Source organism: Cryptosporidium bovis (assembly GCF_009768925.1).
Source record: "Cryptosporidium bovis isolate 45015 chromosome Unknown contig_4, whole genome shotgun sequence".
Lineage (NCBI taxonomy): Eukaryota > Apicomplexa > Conoidasida > Eucoccidiorida > Cryptosporidiidae > Cryptosporidium > Cryptosporidium bovis.
This window is the reverse complement of record NW_027125050.1, coordinates 440493-457070: the sequence shown is the minus strand read 5'-3', so window position 1 is coordinate 457070 and position 16578 is coordinate 440493. Positions and strand designations below refer to the sequence as shown.

At 32.5% G+C, this 16578-nt stretch overlaps 9 protein-coding genes across 9 annotated transcripts; 6 read left to right on the top strand and 3 right to left on the bottom strand.

The window, feature by feature from the left end:
- Positions 1-277: 277 nt before the first annotated feature.
- On the top strand, positions 278-4759 carry FG379_002724 (uncharacterized protein; the record flags this gene model as incomplete). The annotated part of the gene is made up of 1 exon (XM_067328414.1): positions 278-4759. One exon carries the CDS (start codon positions 278-280, stop codon positions 4757-4759), a length of 4482 nt encoding a protein of 1493 aa, XP_067181912.1.
- A 64-nt stretch (positions 4760-4823) lies between these two features.
- On the bottom strand, positions 4824-5801 carry FG379_002723 (syntaxin 5; the record flags this gene model as incomplete). The annotated part of the gene is made up of 1 exon (XM_067328413.1): positions 4824-5801. The coding sequence occupies one exon, from the start codon at positions 5799-5801 to the stop codon at positions 4824-4826; it is 978 nt and encodes a 325-aa protein (XP_067181911.1).
- A 306-nt stretch (positions 5802-6107) lies between these two features.
- FG379_002722 (uncharacterized protein) lies at positions 6108-7592 on the top strand (the record flags this gene model as incomplete). The annotated part of the gene is made up of 2 exons (XM_067328412.1): positions 6108-7150; positions 7214-7592. 2 exons carry the CDS (start codon positions 6108-6110, stop codon positions 7590-7592), a joined length of 1422 nt encoding a protein of 473 aa, XP_067181910.1.
- Positions 7593-7794: 202 nt separating this feature from the next.
- FG379_002721 (uncharacterized protein) lies at positions 7795-8289 on the top strand (the record flags this gene model as incomplete). Its single annotated transcript, XM_067328411.1, has 1 exon — positions 7795-8289. One exon carries the CDS (start codon positions 7795-7797, stop codon positions 8287-8289), a length of 495 nt encoding a protein of 164 aa, XP_067181909.1.
- Positions 8290-8443: 154 nt separating this feature from the next.
- On the bottom strand, positions 8444-8810 carry FG379_002720 (ubiquitin-fold modifier 1; the record flags this gene model as incomplete). Its single annotated transcript, XM_067328410.1, has 3 exons — positions 8444-8578; positions 8630-8687; positions 8743-8810. The coding sequence occupies 3 exons, from the start codon at positions 8808-8810 to the stop codon at positions 8444-8446; spliced, it is 261 nt and encodes an 86-aa protein (XP_067181908.1).
- Positions 8811-9008: 198 nt separating this feature from the next.
- On the top strand, positions 9009-9756 carry FG379_002719 (uncharacterized protein; the record flags this gene model as incomplete). Its single annotated transcript, XM_067328409.1, has 3 exons — positions 9009-9049; positions 9130-9285; positions 9345-9756. The coding sequence occupies 3 exons, from the start codon at positions 9009-9011 to the stop codon at positions 9754-9756; spliced, it is 609 nt and encodes a 202-aa protein (XP_067181907.1).
- Positions 9757-9890: 134 nt separating this feature from the next.
- FG379_002718 (uncharacterized protein) lies at positions 9891-10757 on the bottom strand (the record flags this gene model as incomplete). The annotated part of the gene is made up of 1 exon (XM_067328408.1): positions 9891-10757. The coding sequence occupies one exon, from the start codon at positions 10755-10757 to the stop codon at positions 9891-9893; it is 867 nt and encodes a 288-aa protein (XP_067181906.1).
- Positions 10758-11198: 441 nt separating this feature from the next.
- On the top strand, positions 11199-15050 carry FG379_002717 (uncharacterized protein; the record flags this gene model as incomplete). The annotated part of the gene is made up of 1 exon (XM_067328407.1): positions 11199-15050. The coding sequence occupies one exon, from the start codon at positions 11199-11201 to the stop codon at positions 15048-15050; it is 3852 nt and encodes a 1283-aa protein (XP_067181905.1).
- A 323-nt stretch (positions 15051-15373) lies between these two features.
- On the top strand, positions 15374-16564 carry FG379_002716 (yyaF YCHF TRANSFAC OBG family small GTpase plus RNA binding domain TGS; the record flags this gene model as incomplete). The annotated part of the gene is made up of 1 exon (XM_067328406.1): positions 15374-16564. One exon carries the CDS (start codon positions 15374-15376, stop codon positions 16562-16564), a length of 1191 nt encoding a protein of 396 aa, XP_067181904.1.
- Between the last annotated feature and the right edge of the window lie 14 nt (positions 16565-16578).

Genomic DNA, 16578 nt, shown 5'->3' with positions numbered 1-16578 from the left:
CTTTCCTGAAAAATATATCCTTGTTTCTTTGAAAATCCAAATGTTTGTAAAACTAATTAACTGTTTAATTCGTTATCCTTATTATCTGGTCTAGGTATCCCGTGTAAATACTTATATTTCATTAGAAAGGTGCAACTGGATGGCGGTAAGCCGTTTTGAATTTTAACCTCGTATTCTGAGAATATATTTGTGAGAAAAACTGTGTTGATGAAAAAAAAGAAGAGAGTGGTTTAATGCTTAATTTGAAATAAACTTAGAAAGGAAATGATTTACTACGATGTCTCAATATAACTATGTAGTAACAGCCTTCGAATCAAACTCAATTATAGGTACTTTGAAGGTAGATTTGTTTGGGGATGGCATAAATAGACTATTGGTAATTAAAACAAAGTGTTTGGAAGTTTATGAAATAGATACCAGTGGGTTAGATAGTTTTACTAAAAACAACGATGAAGGTATTTTGGATTGTTCAGTTTTAAGAATGGTCGGAAGAATAGAAACATATAAGAATGTTTTAGAATTTGATAAATGGCGACCGAGACATCAGGGTTTTGATGATATTGCATTGTTTACAAAGGAGTTCGAGTTGGTAATACTCAGGGCACATCTTCTTGACTCTGGAAATGAAAAAATATTACATTTCCACGTAATGGATAGTATTTCACTATATAGAGAAAACTTGCGAAAATCACAATTTGTCAAGATGATGGTTAACGCAGAGAAGCAAAGAATAATTATCCTTGGATATGAAGGATGCTTGCAACTAGTTGGATCTGAATTGAATACCAGGGATGGAGAGTTCAAAACAAAATTTCTTTCTCCAGTGATTCTTAGAATATCCGAGTCTTCTGTGTTAGATATTTGCTTGGTTACAACATCAAATGAGAGAACATTAATGGCTGTTATATACGATTCTGGGTACAGTCAGGATCCGAGGTTAATGAGGATAACAGAGCTTCCAATCGACATAAAAAAATGGACGAATAGTTCAAATTTGGGTTTAATACTAGAAGAGAAAACATCCAGAATTGTTCCTTTTTATGATAGAACAAGAGAGAATAAGGTAGTAAGGGGATTTTTTTTATTTGGAGATGGAGTTGTTGAATATAAGTCTCTAGAGGAAGTAATTCCTAATAAATTGAAAGATAATGAAGTAGTTAAATCAATTAAGGCATACTACTGTTCTGGAAGGTTTAATGGACTAGGAATAGGAAAAATACATATGTCGATTACTGGAGTCATCACCTTAGAGGATGGCACAAAATGGTTAGTCATGGATAGCATGGGAAGACTTTTAATGATATTGATTTCATTCGATGAAAAACAACCTAACAAGGTCACGGGAATGAGTGTTCAAATAATAAAAAAATACGCACCATTTTCAAGAATAATTCAACTGGAAAAAAATTTATTCTTTGTTTCATCAACTTTATCTGATTCAATGGTAGTATTAGCTAAGAATAATAAACTATATACATTGGATTTAATAACTAATATTGGACCAATCAAAGATATGTTCTTTACAAATAACCAAACAGTGAATAAAATCACAAAAGAAAAAGAGTATGGTGGTGATACCAGCGAGAATCCCGTATCATTGATATCTGCATGTGGATTTGGTGAATATGGTACACTTAAAAGTATTTGTAATGGTGTTAGTTTACAAAGAGTGTATTTTGAAAATGATACAAATTTAAACAACTATTCCAAATTATTTTCAATAAATGGAAACGAACACTATGTAGTAGGTACCAATGTGAATGAAACGAAATGCTTAAAGCTGGGTTGGAAGAAAAATAGCAATTTTTCGTTTAAGGAATTGGCTATGAAGGATGAAAATGAAATAAATGAATTGAGCACAGGATCAAATATAACTGACTCTGATGAAACATTTGTATTGAATTTTGAAGAAAGTGAGTTACCTGGACTTGAGAAAATAGAGGAAACTATTAATATATTCAAATTCGAAGACAAATATTGGTTTCAAGTTACTCATAGAGGAATATTCTCAATAGGTCACTACGAGTTAAATAACAAATCATGGTTGTTGACAGACTATCTTAAAAAATACAATAAAAATGAAAATATAGAGTCAGAATTTATCGAGAAGTGCGACAATTGTATCTTAAAAGATATATTAGTTTTGGTAACTTCGAGTGGACTACTATTAATTTGTAAATTTGACAGGAACGATGTTATAAAAGTCATTCATAGTATTAGAAGTGATCATTTGTTTAAATTAATAAATAGTGATTCAAATGATATATTTGTAACAGATTGCGAGAAGTCAAATAAGATAAAATTATTAGATAACTATTCATATGGGTCAACAGATGAGATAAATATACTAAAAGTTTTATCAATAGAAAACTATACATTCCTGTTTATAAGCACATGGATGTGTGGGGAAAGATTATTTTGTTTATACCTTGACAACACTTTAACAGATGAGACTGAACAAAGAATTGATTTAAATTTCATTTCATGCATTGAAACCGACTTTAATGAAAATGTGATTGTAACCTCTTTAAAAGCATTCTTTTTAGAAAGGAAAATAGAACACAAAAATAGAAAAGTTTCTACTCAGAAATTCGTTTGTTTATTAATTGGAACAAATAATGGATATTTACAACTAAGATATATTAAATTTGATGAAATACTTAAAAATGTATGCAAAAGCCCTAATAAAACAGCTCATTTTGATAGAAATATTTGCATACACCAAAATACATGGAAAGTTTCAAATATTTACATCTCAGAAATCAGGGAAATACATGTTCATGAAAATTTGAATAGGTATTTCTTTATTTGTTCAGATCAACCAAAAATTCTATTTTGGTCATACAATACCGCAAAAGGAAAACAAGGCTTGGGAATTTGGTCTTTTTACAATGTTCATTCTTCTTGGATACAAAGTATATGTCAAATAAATTTGCCTTCTAAGCCTATAAAAAACGAAAAATTGCTGAAAAAAGTTAGAAATAATAATAGTAATGATACATACATCTTGTACGTAATTAACGAGGAGAAGGATGATGATATAAATAAAACGGCAAATTCGCCTAAAGAAAACGATGAAAATAGTTTATCAAAAGGAACAAAAAAAAGAAGTTGGTTGAAATTGGGTTTAATTGACACCTTTCAGGGATATAACTGTAGAGATATTCCATTGAATTTTACTCCAGAGAAGATTTGTTATATAAATGATCTGAAAATGCATGCTATTGTTGGCATAATTGAGACTTATCAAAATACAAATTTAAATGTTACAAAATTTAAAGGTAACACTCAATATGATTCTTTGGAAAAGTCAGAAAACAAATTTTTTGAGAGGCCAAAAATAATAAATACTGTATTGTGTTTAATATCTGGTACAGATTTTGAAATAAAGCATATTCAATTTTTAGGCGAAAATGCTTACCCAACATGTATTGAATACATACGTTTAAGAGCTACAGGTGATATAGAACATGCAAAGTCTTTCTTGGCAATAGGAACGAGCAAAATAAATGGTTTGAATGCAGAAACTCCAAAAAAAAAGAAAAAATCCGATAAAGTCAAGTCCGAACCTTTGGGTAGGGTTGTTTTATATGAAATTAAGATGATGGACAAAAAAGCAGTCGAGTTAACTGAAGCAGCAAAATATGACACAATTACACCTCCTTTTGTAATAAACGAATTTAGAAGAAGATTACTGTTAGTTTCCGTGGAGAACACTATTATCTGTCTTGAGTTAATTAACACAACCCTCACAAATAACGCGCAACCCTCATCTTTTTGTTTAAGCAATGCGAACAATTCGGCTAGTACGGATCCCGAAGAAAATACCTATATATTAAAGAAGAGAAGCCACTACTCCACTCATACAATGATAGTTTTCATTAAAATCTGGAACGATGAGTTGCTTTTGGTGGGGGATTTGATGAAATCTGTTGGGTTGTTGGAATTTGACAGAAATACTGGTTATTTTCACGAAGTTTGCAGAGATACATCTATTGCATGGGTAATTGATGGAATATTTTTAGAAAATAATATGTATTTGATATCCGATGAAAATAGAAATTTAAGAATTTTAATGAGAAATTTAAATCCAATGAATGATGAAACGCTCACTACTATGTCCTGTATTTCTCACCTACATGTTGGAGAGTCAATAACTACACTTCAAAAAGGTAACTTTATGACTATTTATCCAGAAACCAAAAAATTACAAGATAACACTGATCTTTTTGGGGACTGTATAACCGGGAATTTTTGTGAGGATCAAGTAATGTTTGGTACATCTCAAGGAGGAATATATACAATATTTGGTATTAAAAATTCAAGTACATTTTCCCAACTAATATCAATAGAAGAAGCAATAATAGAAACAATTAAAAGTGGTATTTCCCAACTGGAACTAACTGGAAAAGTAGTAAATACAAAAGAAAAGAATCTAAAGCGTTTGTTCATAAAAAATAGCAATTCTCCATTTTTCACCGGGGTATCAACTATTTTGGGTGACAAGGATTCGGCTCCATTTAGGTGGAAACTGAATGAGGGTTCTCTAAATTCTTATAACTTTGAATATAATTGCTCAGGAACTCCAAGAGGATTCGCACTAGGCGATGTAATCGAATCATATTTGGATTTATCTATTGAAATGCAAAGACAAGTTTTAGTTGAATTAAAAAAATTTATTTCTAATAAAAAATTAAAGGTACCAGAAACCGTTCAAGAAATGGAAGCTATAGCTGAGCAACTTAAAAATATGCATTAGAAATAAAGTCTAATATATCTAACAGTAAATATTGTTTAATTAGCTCTAATGATTATAATAAAATCTATGTTAGGAAGATTACGAAAAATAATATAAATGCAATTAATAGCAAAAATAACTTGACTATAAGACCTCTGTTTGATTTTACATATTGGTAATACTTTAATAATTCAGCATGCCCATGTTCAACATTCGAGAATGTGTTTGTTATATCCTCATCTATACGTTGAATCATTTCTTCCTGTTGTGTTACCATTCCTGCAACTTTTTGGAATATTTGAGCTAATTCACCTATCATTCTTTGAACATTCTCAACTGCTTCTGCTCTAGATCTCGCATATGAAAAAGACTGTCCACTCTCCTGTATCATGGTTTGTGAGGATCCAAATTCGTTTCCAGACCCAAAATTACGATCATCGACACCACCACTTTCAATGTCAAATGCAACTCTGTTCATTTTTGAATATTTTGTATCATTCTTTCCAAAAGAGCTTTTTGTGTCACCTATGGAATTAGTTGGTGCAGAAAAGCTGTCGTTTGAAGTGTATGTATATAAGTTTCTTCTCCAATCCTGTTGTTGTATAACCTCTGACCTTTTTTGTAATGTATCTTTGAAGTCTCTTGTTATATCTAACATCCTCGTCTTCAATGTTTCAACCATCGCGGAGTAGTGTTGATTACTCTGGTAGTAACCTCCAGAAGATGGAAGTCCTTGTTTTGCATGTTGTTGAAGCACCTCCAATCTTGAATTAAGTTCATTTACACTATACCTAACCTCATCAGTTAATTGTTGAATTTGATTTGATCTATCTCTAAAAAGTCCTTTTTGTTTTACAAGTCTATTCAACTCTTCAATTTTCAAGGAAGTAGAATTCATTTCTTGGCTTATATCAGAAGCAAGCATGTTAAATTGGCTTCCCTGCATTGAATTTGAGTACTTATTTGATTGATTCGAACCCCCGGCTCTCAAAGAGCTACCACTAGAACTGTCATGTTTCTCAATTAAATTGAATAGATCTGCCGTACGGTCACTACTTAGCATTTTAAAACGTATATGTGCCACACTATTTTATCTATATTACTTGTTATATTTCGTTACATTACTTCTTTTTACATACATGTTGGCGGAATTGGAATGAGCTTAAATTCAGCTTGAAATGAGATAATGGGGTGGTTTAAACGATAAGTTTAGGCGGGACTTACTTATTTGTATAATAATATGCATTTTTGTAAAAATGACTGAAAACAGTTAAATTGTTACGATGTAGTTGAAGTGAGTAATATATATATATATATATATTACAAAAATTTGTGTACTAATATAAAATAGGTAGAAATATTGTATACTATGACAGAAACTTGTTCTTTTTATCTCAGGTCTAAATGCAGAAATTGTAAATTTGAAAGAGCCCCTAATTCAAATTATTGCCATTTACATGGCATTCTCCAGGAGGTTAGTGACGATTGTTCCGGAAAATCCCAAAAAGTTCCCTGTTTTATCGATGGAAAGCATCTAGTTTCCATTACCAAAATCAGAAGCCACATTAGAAAGTGTTCAAGAATCAGAGACATAGCTTATGAATTAAGCCAACCGTTCTATTTTCACAACGGAAGGCCTCCGAGACATTTTTTCAAAATTTTCGAGAAACTATCATATCTAAATAACAACAGCTCGATAGAAAATATTGAGTTTTATCCTGAAAGAGAAAAATGTGAGAAAAATAGTGATATCTCAAAAGACAAACTAAAATATATCGACCTTTTACATTTTAAATGCGAGGAAAAATTTGGAAAGAATCCGCATTTTATCGTAAATTCAGAGGATAGTTATCATTCTGGCTTAAATAGAGATGAGGTACAGGCAATAAATATTGCCAGAGAATCTAAGAAACGACTTAAAATCAGTGAAGAAGCTAATATAACTAACTACGAAAACTCTTTAATCGTGGAATTAGGGGCAGGAAATGCCGTTCTAACATACTGGTTTGTTAAAGAAATGATTGATGAAAAAGAAAATAAAAGCAAAAATAAAATAAGATGTGTAATTATTGACAGAGAGTCAAGGAGAAAACAACTCGAAAAAACTGGTGACTTCATTTCACCTCTAAGACTTAGATTGGATATTGAATTATTTGACCTTGGATCATTGTTATCAATTTGCAATAACAAGAGTGAAAATGAATCAACCGCGAGGAAGGGTATGTACTCTGGACTGGGATCAGGGAAAAATGTGCCATGGATTATTACATCTTTAATAGATTCTGGTGTTTGGATTTACAATTCAAATTCGAACTTAATTAAGAATAGATGTGAAGCGGAAAAGCTGAGCACTGAAGAAATTAAATACATTTTGGATGGTTTATCAAATGGAGGAGGTCCTGATATCTCAAAGTAAGTTTAAATTCTATAAATTACTTTAACTGTCAAAACTAGCGTTCATTACTATAAAAATAGGATTGAGGAAGTTATTCTAAAAAATTTCGTTGCAAATCCTGTAAAAGAAATTTTTGTTATTTCAAAACATCTCTGTGGAAGTGGGTTTGATTTAGGTCTCAAGGTTCCAATCAAATTCAAGAATAAAATGCACAGACCTTCTAAATTAAGAGTTATAATGTCGCCTTGTTGTCATCATAGGTGTACATTCGATCAACATTGTGGTTTAGATTTGCTTGAAAGTATGACCCCATACACAGAATATTTTACAAACTTTGAGGAATGCTTTGAATTCATCACTACAATCTCCTCCTGGGCAACGGGGGCAAATGATTGGAAAAGTGATTTTGGTTTTAAAGCCAAGTATTTACTTGATTCATGTAGGTATGTTACTCATTGAAACTGAAACTCATACTATATACTAAATAAATCGCTAAGCAGACTTCATTGGCTTATTAATAACGGATTTAAAGATGTCTGTTACTCAAAATTTGTAGCTAAATCTGTCACACCCGAAAATATGCTTATTACAGGCACGCTTTATGTTGACTAGGCGCCAGGTCAATAAGCTAATATTTTAATATGTTAAAAACAAATTAGTAATGGCAGAAATAAACTCCGAGAACTCCATCGTTTCTTCCTTTCCACCACCTCCTCCATACTACCATCTTTTCGATAGTGATGAGATGGAAATGGAAATTAAACCCCCACCCTGCATTCAGGGAAATTTCACTTGTTTTGGTACTCAGTTATCCTCTGAAATATCAATATTGCCTTTGGATAGTGATACTTCAATGTATGATCAATCAACTGAAGACTTGTGTGGAGAGCTCAGCAAACTAAATGAGAAGTTTCAACTGGGAATACTTTCTTTACTAGAAAACTCCGGAAAAGGAGTGGTAGATTCTTCCTATATCAAGAAAGTGACTAAGATATACACCAACATAAATCATGTACTGGAAAAACTCAGAGTTGTTCAGGCATATCATCAAATTCACGACGAATTAGAAAATCAGGTCAATGAAAAATCAGAATTGATTAGAAAAATGAGAGAACTTATAATGCAATATAAAGATCTAGAAGAAAAAATCGAGTAATATATAGCGACGTCTCCATGGTTCGAGAGAAACGCCATTCTTTTTTCGTTTTTTTATATCATAAAAGACCAAATACTAATATGTATTTAGTCACTATTATTTATAAGAACGAGTGTAAAATATACATTCATTTTAGGTCACAATTTTTTATTATTTAATCTTTGCTTTCTGTTAGAATAAGACTTAGCTCTGATCCGTGTTCAAGGAATATCCGACCTGCTGTATTTGTTGTATGTATCGTCATACCATTTGAATTTATAATTGCACTATCTTCGTATGATATTCCAAACTATCTAACTGTCTTAAAAGTCTTTGAGGGTAATATGAATCACAAGCTTACCTGCTCAGAAGCAAATTTTATAAATACTGCGAACGGCGTATCATCAGGTACAGAAAATCTAATGAAATAAGGAGAATCTATTGAAACAAAGCATGTTCCTGCTTTAAGCTTACATTTTAAATGGTCGGTTCTTATCTGAACTGAAAACTACTTTAAAAGTAACTTTGTTACTGGAGCTCATTAACAAAAATTTTCATCTAAGTAAAAAAAAAATCATTAAAATGTAACTGTAAACAAAAATAATTAAATAAATATATTAATTACTATTTTTTGAGCCATTTAAAGAGCCTTTTCGGAGGGAAAAAAAATTACAGTTAAAAACTTGTGTTGAAGTTGTCTCGAAAAGAGATTAGTATTTTGTGTATTAGTTGTTAAAGTAATGATTAATAGAGGTATTAAACATATAATTATATGCACACTGTAAGTCATGTTGAAACATCCATTAATTATTCGAATTAATTATTCATTAATACAAATATATATATTTATTTATTTGAAAGAATAAATATTTTTTGTTTATATAAAGTGAAATGTGAAGGTCATTTAACTATAAATGGAAAAATAGAGGCTCCTAGTTTCTCTTTTGAGAACACAAGAATATTTATTTCAGGTAGACCTAGCCAAATCAGACCAAATTCTGACGGTTTTTTTAAGATGTAAGTTTCAACAGAATCGGCCGAAAATTCAAAAAATAAAATTCATTTTAATCCCCCAGAACAAATCTTCCTGTTGGAAACTATTTGTTGAGGATAATTGATTTAGATTTTGTATACAATACTTATGAAATTCAGGTTTTCGAACAAGCTACAAATGGTAGAAATACACTTTTGTACAAGAAATTCGTTTTTGATATTTCATCCGGAATTCCTGGAGAGAGAATATCTGGGGATGATTTACACATAAAACCTCTATACTCCACAAAGGAAGAGAACAAATCTGAATTACTTTCAAGTGTTCTTTCCCTTTTCAAGAATCCTCTGGTCATCATTACATTAATTTCACTCTGCATAACATACGCATTGCCAATGCTCCAAGACTCCTTAGATGCAGAGGCAATGGAAGAGATCACAGGATCAATCCCAGGAGGTAAGTTGAAAATAGAAAATGTATTCGCTATAAATTCTTAATATTATTCTCACCACCTAATTCTACATAATAGGCGATTATTCTTCGAATTTTTTAAGTAAAATTTCATAATACTCTAAATTAAAACAAATACATGTTTCCGATTTTTTTCTAGAAGAGACATTTATACTAGTAATTAGACTCTTAAGTAATTTTTTCCATTTAGAGAATATCTACAAGGGATGATTAAATTTTCATTCGAATGGTAATATTTAGGGGACAGAAATATTTCTTCTGCAGATTTGTGCTCCCAACCGGTACCTCCAACTGTAATAATGCAATAAATGGAGTAAATTACCCTTAAAACACGAATTCCGACTGGTATTGTGAGTAACATAAATATGATATGACTGTAAATTACTGTTAGTATATACCTTATATCATTCCTTAAAGATTCGGAATCAGTACAAATCTTAACAAAGTCTTTTATTGTATTCGCTGATATTAACCCATTTTGGAATTCACTACAATTATTTTTGTCATCTAAAATTAGCATGCTACAGTTATCTATGAGATATCTGCTTAAAAACTTTCTATTTGATACACAAATTTTTGTATTATTCTCGTCACACTGAGAAATGAAAGGTTTTTCCCAGTCAGAGAAGTATTCCATTCCAAATACACACTTATTCCCAAACGAATAGTCGTCAACAAAGATATTATTAACTCTCCCAACCATAAAAAGAGTTGCAATAAGGTAAAAGGATGTTAAAACTAAACACGTTATAGCTATTTTTCTCGAATTAGTAAAAGTTGTTAGTAATGAAAATAAAAACGAGCCTATCACTGTACAAACATATATACTAAATGTAATAGAATTATCCGAGTATATTGAAAATATAAGTTTTTTCCTGTATATTAAAAACAATATAAAAAATAAAAAATTGAAGATTATACCTGTTATGCTCCAAATAAGCAACACTTTATTTAGAGAGACGTCAAAAAGACTCCTATAAGTTTTTATAATAAATGGTTGAAACTGTTCATCGTCACTAATATCCATAATTTAAATATAACCGTCTCAGCAAATTAAACATTTATATTCCAAAACTTTTTTAATGTCCATTAAAAGTAACTTAAGACACACTAAACAACGAGAAATGAAGAGTGGAGTTAATGTCAGCAAATAACTTCAAAATGACCCATTAAAACCCAGAAGTTATACTTTGTTTTTGTATGAAAAATAAGCAAGTAAAATAACATCAATATTTTGAACCCAGAAAGTTCCTGGGAATATTTACAAGTAGGCGGGTAACGGTCAACCGGTATATTAGTAAAGCCTTTATGTCAGAATGTTAAAAAAGGTCAAATTTTTAACTAAAGGAGATAAAACAAAAAAACATTTATCGAGATAAAAATTGGTGAAACAGTAATATTTGTTATGTAAGGCATATTTTACAGTTTTGACTTGACTCATTTTGCATAAAAATTAATGAATTAAGAGATGGAATATGAGAAACGAGAAAGACTACTTTCCGCCGTTTGGCCACATATAGAATCTTTTAATACATTTTTGTCTGTAGGAATTAAAAATATTGTGAAAAATTTACCTAAAATATACGTTAATTCTGGTTTTTTGCAAGATGACTGTGAGCTCAATGTAGCTTATGCTCCAACTGAGTATCTTAGGATATCTGTAACTTCTGTAAAAATTGGGAAACCAATTTTTGGAAATTCGGAATCCTCAGGCGTGAAAATGACTCCCAGACATGCAAGAAATGGTCATATAAGTTACTGTGCACCCTTATGGCTAGAATTTGAGGGTTATAATTCCGCTCTTGATACTACTACGAGACACTCAATTTATGCAGGAGCAATACCAATAATGGTGAAAAGTTCAAATTGTCACTTGTTTGGAATGGACCAAAAAGGTTTAGTTTCAAATGGAGAAGATCCTAACGAGGTTGGGGGCTATTTCATAATAAATGGAAATGAGAGAGTAATAAGATATGTAATTCAACATCGCTGCAATTATCCCATTGGATTAAAGAGACCAAGATTTGCAACATTCGATTCATTTGGTTCTGAATATGCAGTATTTATGAGATCTCTCAGAGATGATGGGACATCCACTGCTAATTATCTATATGGTACAACAGATTACCAATGTGTTTATAGAGTTCTATTGAATCGACAGGAATGGTTGTTACCTTTTTGGCCTTTGTTAATGGCAATTGGATCTATTTATGACTTTGATACTCTGAGAAGTAAGATTTTACAGTACTGTAATCCGGAAGATGAAAATTTGTTTAATATAGTTAACATGATTTCACTAGAGTGGGGGTTGGATGGTACATTTGGTATAGATGAAGAATTGAATTCAATTTCATTTGCAAACAAAGGATTTGAAGATACCGATATACTTGAGAACAGATACTTACACTACATTGGTAAAATAGTTTGGGAGAGTGTTTCATTCCATCTTCCTCCAGGAAGTCTTAGCCATGAGGCAGGTAGATTCTTGATTGATAACTATGTTTTAGTCCATCTAGAAGAATGGAACTCGAAACTGGAATGTTTAATACTCATGTTTATTAAACTCTTAAAATTGCAATTAAATCAAATAAGGGAGGAATCAATAGACTCGTTTTCTTATCAAGAGTTATTGTCCCCAGGAAATCTTTATTCTTCAATATTTAAAGACGCTATATTCACCTTACTACAAAAAGTAAGAGCTACATACATTGTTGAAATGAAATCTAGAACCGATGATAAAAATAAGCATGTTAAAAATAGTGTTGAGTTACTCAGAGATATGTCTCATCTCAAATCAATTTTAACCAAAAATGCTTCCTTAGTTTCAAAAAAACTTCAATATTTTATGGCAACTGGTAACGTTAAAACCACACAATTAGATCTTCAACAGCTTTCTGGTTGGACAGTTGTTGCAGATAGACTAAATTTCAATAGATTTTTGTCTCATTTCAGAGCAGTCCACAGAGGTCAATTTTTTACGACAATGAAAACCACAGAAGTAAGAAAACTTACCGGTGAAACTTGGGGTTTTCTCTGTCCCGTACACACTCCTGATGGTGAGCCATGTGGATTACTTTTGCATCTTTCCCAAGATTGCATCCCAGTAACACAATGGGATTCTAAGGTGGCACTCAAACGTTTCAGAAATTATTTAATCTCTCATGGTATTCCGTGTGATGATGGGTTTGGCTCACTTTCTACGATTTGGGGTTTAGAAAGTTCCTCTAGAGATGATCTTTATTCTCCTGATTTAACTAGGTCTATTCCCGTAATGTTCGATGGTAGAGTAATTTTTCATATTCCAAAAGGCGATTTTAGATTTTGGGAAAATAAACTAAGAAATCTGAAATGGGAGACAGATCCTCCAATTCTTCCGACGCATTCTGAAATTGCATGTATTCCTCCAGACTCTGGTATGTTTTCTGGTATATTTATTTTTACGGTACCTGGGAGACTTGTAAGACCAGTATTACATCTTGAATCTTCGAAAGTAGATTGGATAGGCCCATTGGGGCAACCTTGGATGGACATTGCAGTTACAAAAGAAGAGGCCAAAAATTCAATAAAATTGTTAAAAATTCAAAAAAGGCTCATAGGTATTGAATCTATTACAGATAGTCAACAAATAAAAAGTGATCTAAAAGAACTGGAAAAGCTTATCAAAAAAGACGATATTAGTTTATCCTCAATACCTGTAAATTACACTCATTTAGAATTTCATCCATCAACGATTTTATCTATTACGGCAAGTTTAATCCCATACGCTCATCATAATCAAAGTCCAAGAAATATGTACCAATGCCAAATGTTAAAACAAACAATGGGCACTCCATGTTTTAGTTATCAATATAGAACAGACAATAAAATGTATAGACTTATGACCCCTCAGGAGCCTGCAATTACCACAAAAGGATACTCTTCTTTTGGTTTTTCAGAATATCCAACGGGGACAAATGCAATTGTTGCCGTTATGTCATACTCTGGTTACGACATGGAAGATGCTATGATTATAAACAAGTCTTCATACGAGAGGGGGATGTTCCATGCATGTTTATACAAAACAAAGATTATTCATGCTGCCCCACCAAATGTTACTAGAAAGAGCGAAGCAGAAGGGTATTTTTTCCATAATATTGGCCCAGACGGAAAACTAGTTGTAAATGGATTATCTGCGGATGGTCTTCCTCATGTTGGACAAAGGTTAACAAAAGGATCTCCCTTATACAGAGTTGAAAACATGTCATCTAGTAAGAGTAGAGGGGTTGCAAACAATGCAATCGTCCAAACATATCAAGATGATGAAGATGCATATGTTGAAAAAATTAACAGAATTGCGAGCGGAATTTCCGTTGACTTCCAACAAGAAGCCTCAAGTATGGGCATTGAAAGTCTCTCAGGCTCATCTATTTACGGAGAAAAAGCTTCCATTAAACTAAGAGTTGTCAGAAATCCGATGGTGGGAGATAAATTCGCTTCTAGACATGGACAGAAAGGTATTTTATCAATGCTTTGGCCACAAGAAAATATGCCGTTTAGTGAATCTGGTATGGTTCCAGATATTCTCTTTAATCCGCACGGTTTTCCTTCCAGAATGACTATTGGTATGCTTCTAGAGTCCATGGGTGGGAAGGCGGCATGTATACATGGTGCCAAAAATTTAGATGCTACTCCATTTAATATAAACATTACAGACGATTTATCGAATGAAGATTCAGAAAAAAAGGATAGTACTGACGAGAAAAGCACTGTAGACTATTTTGGAAAGGCTCTTGAAAAAGCCGGTTTTCAGTATTATGGATGTGAACCACTATACAACGGAATGACAGGAGTCGAACTTCCTTGCCACATATTCATGGGGGTCATTTATTATCAAAGGCTCCGTCACATGGTTGCCGATAAGGCCCAGGTTAGAGCAAGTGGACCAATTGATGCACTTACTAGACAACCTGTTAAAGGTAGAAAAAGGCATGGTGGCATACGTTTTGGTGAAATGGAAAGGGATTCGTTAATTTCATATGGTGTTAGTTCGATTCTGGTAGATAGGCTATTGACTTGTTCAGATGAGCATAGAGCTTTTGTTTGTCCGAAATGCGGGCTTATAATTTCCCCCGTAGCTAGGAAGGACCAAATGCAAATTCACACAAATAGCAAATTCTGTAATTACATACCTCCTGTCGCTATTTGCCGTGTTTGCAAGCTTCCATCAAGAGTTGTCAGTCTCCCTTACATATTCAGGTATTTGTCAAATGAGTTGGCAACTATGAACATTGTAATTCGTCTTAGTCTAAAACAGGAGGATGTTCCTATCAAAGGTAATTAATTTGTCTAACCAACTAGAATCGAAAAACTCAGTTGTTCCATATTTTATTTCTAACGGAAGCAATATGGGTTTAGGTATTATTAATTATTGATAACAAGCTATTACAGGTATTTAGGAAACAAATCCCTTTTTTTCCCTATCAATAGAACCCTACACATTTGTTTCTAAATGTCTCAATAGAGAGCGCCACACCTGTATTCTTAAATTTGATTCTCTGAGTATTTGTTGAATCTCAAAAGCATACTAATAGAAAAATTAGACTTTCCGGAACAATAGTGCAGTGCATCTACAATATTTTCTTTGCGGTATAGCTCTTAAGGAAAATGCCACCGAAGAAGAATGAACAGAAGGAGGTAAAGGTACTTCTTGGTAGACCAAGAGGGAATCTGAAGATGGGCCTGGTAGGATTGCCAAATGTGGGAAAGTCAACAACATTTAATTTGCTTTGTAAGCAAGCAGTTCCAGCTGAGAACTTTCCATTTTGTACCATTGAACCACATGAAGCTAGAATGAATGTTCCAGATGACCGTTTTAGGTCCTTGTGTAAACATTTCAACCCAAAGAGTGAAGTTCCAGCAACATTGACTATTTTTGACATAGCAGGTTTAGTTCCAGGAGCACATAAGGGAGAGGGACTTGGAAATGCTTTTTTGTCGAATATCCAAGCTGTGGATGGAATATATCATGTTGTCAGGGCTTTTGAAAGCGATGAAATTATTCATACTGAAGGTGAGGTTGATCCCGTAAAAGATTTGCAGACAATAAGTAATGAATTAAGAATGAAAGATCTGGAGAGGGTAGAAAAAATTATTGCAGATTTAAACAAGATAACAAAAAATGGAACTGATCGCACCAAAAAAGAACAACTTACTGCATTAGCAATCTTAAAGGACGTATATTCATATTTAGAAGGTGGAAATTGGATAAGTAGTAAAACAGACTGGAAGTCGAATGAGGTTGATTTATTAAATGAACATCAGTTTTTGACAGCAAAACCAGTGGTTTATCTTGTAAATTTATCAGAAAAGGATTTTATTAGGCAAAAAAATAAATTTCTCCCGAAAATAATGGAATGGGTGAAACAAAATATAGACGGATGTATAATTCCATACAGCGCTGAGTTCGAAGCTTCATTAGCAGAACTTTCAGCAGAGGAGAAGCAATCCTACATGAAGGAGAGAGGAGCAACAAAAAGTATGATTGACAAAATTATAAACACAGGTTACTCCGCATTGAACTTACTTCACTACTTTACTGCAGGTGAAGATGAAGTTAAATGTTGGACAATTAGGAATGGAACTAAGGCACCACAAGCGGCCGGTATTATACATACCGACTTCGAGAGAGGCTTTATTTGCGCAGAAGTCTATAAATATACTGATTTGATGGAACTTGGTAGTGAAGCAGCAGTAAAAGCTGCTGGAAAATACTTACAAAAAGGGAAGGACTATGTTGTTGAAGATGGAGATATTATATTCTTTAAATTTAACGTAACAAATTCAGGAAAGAAATGAACAATTTAGACAAT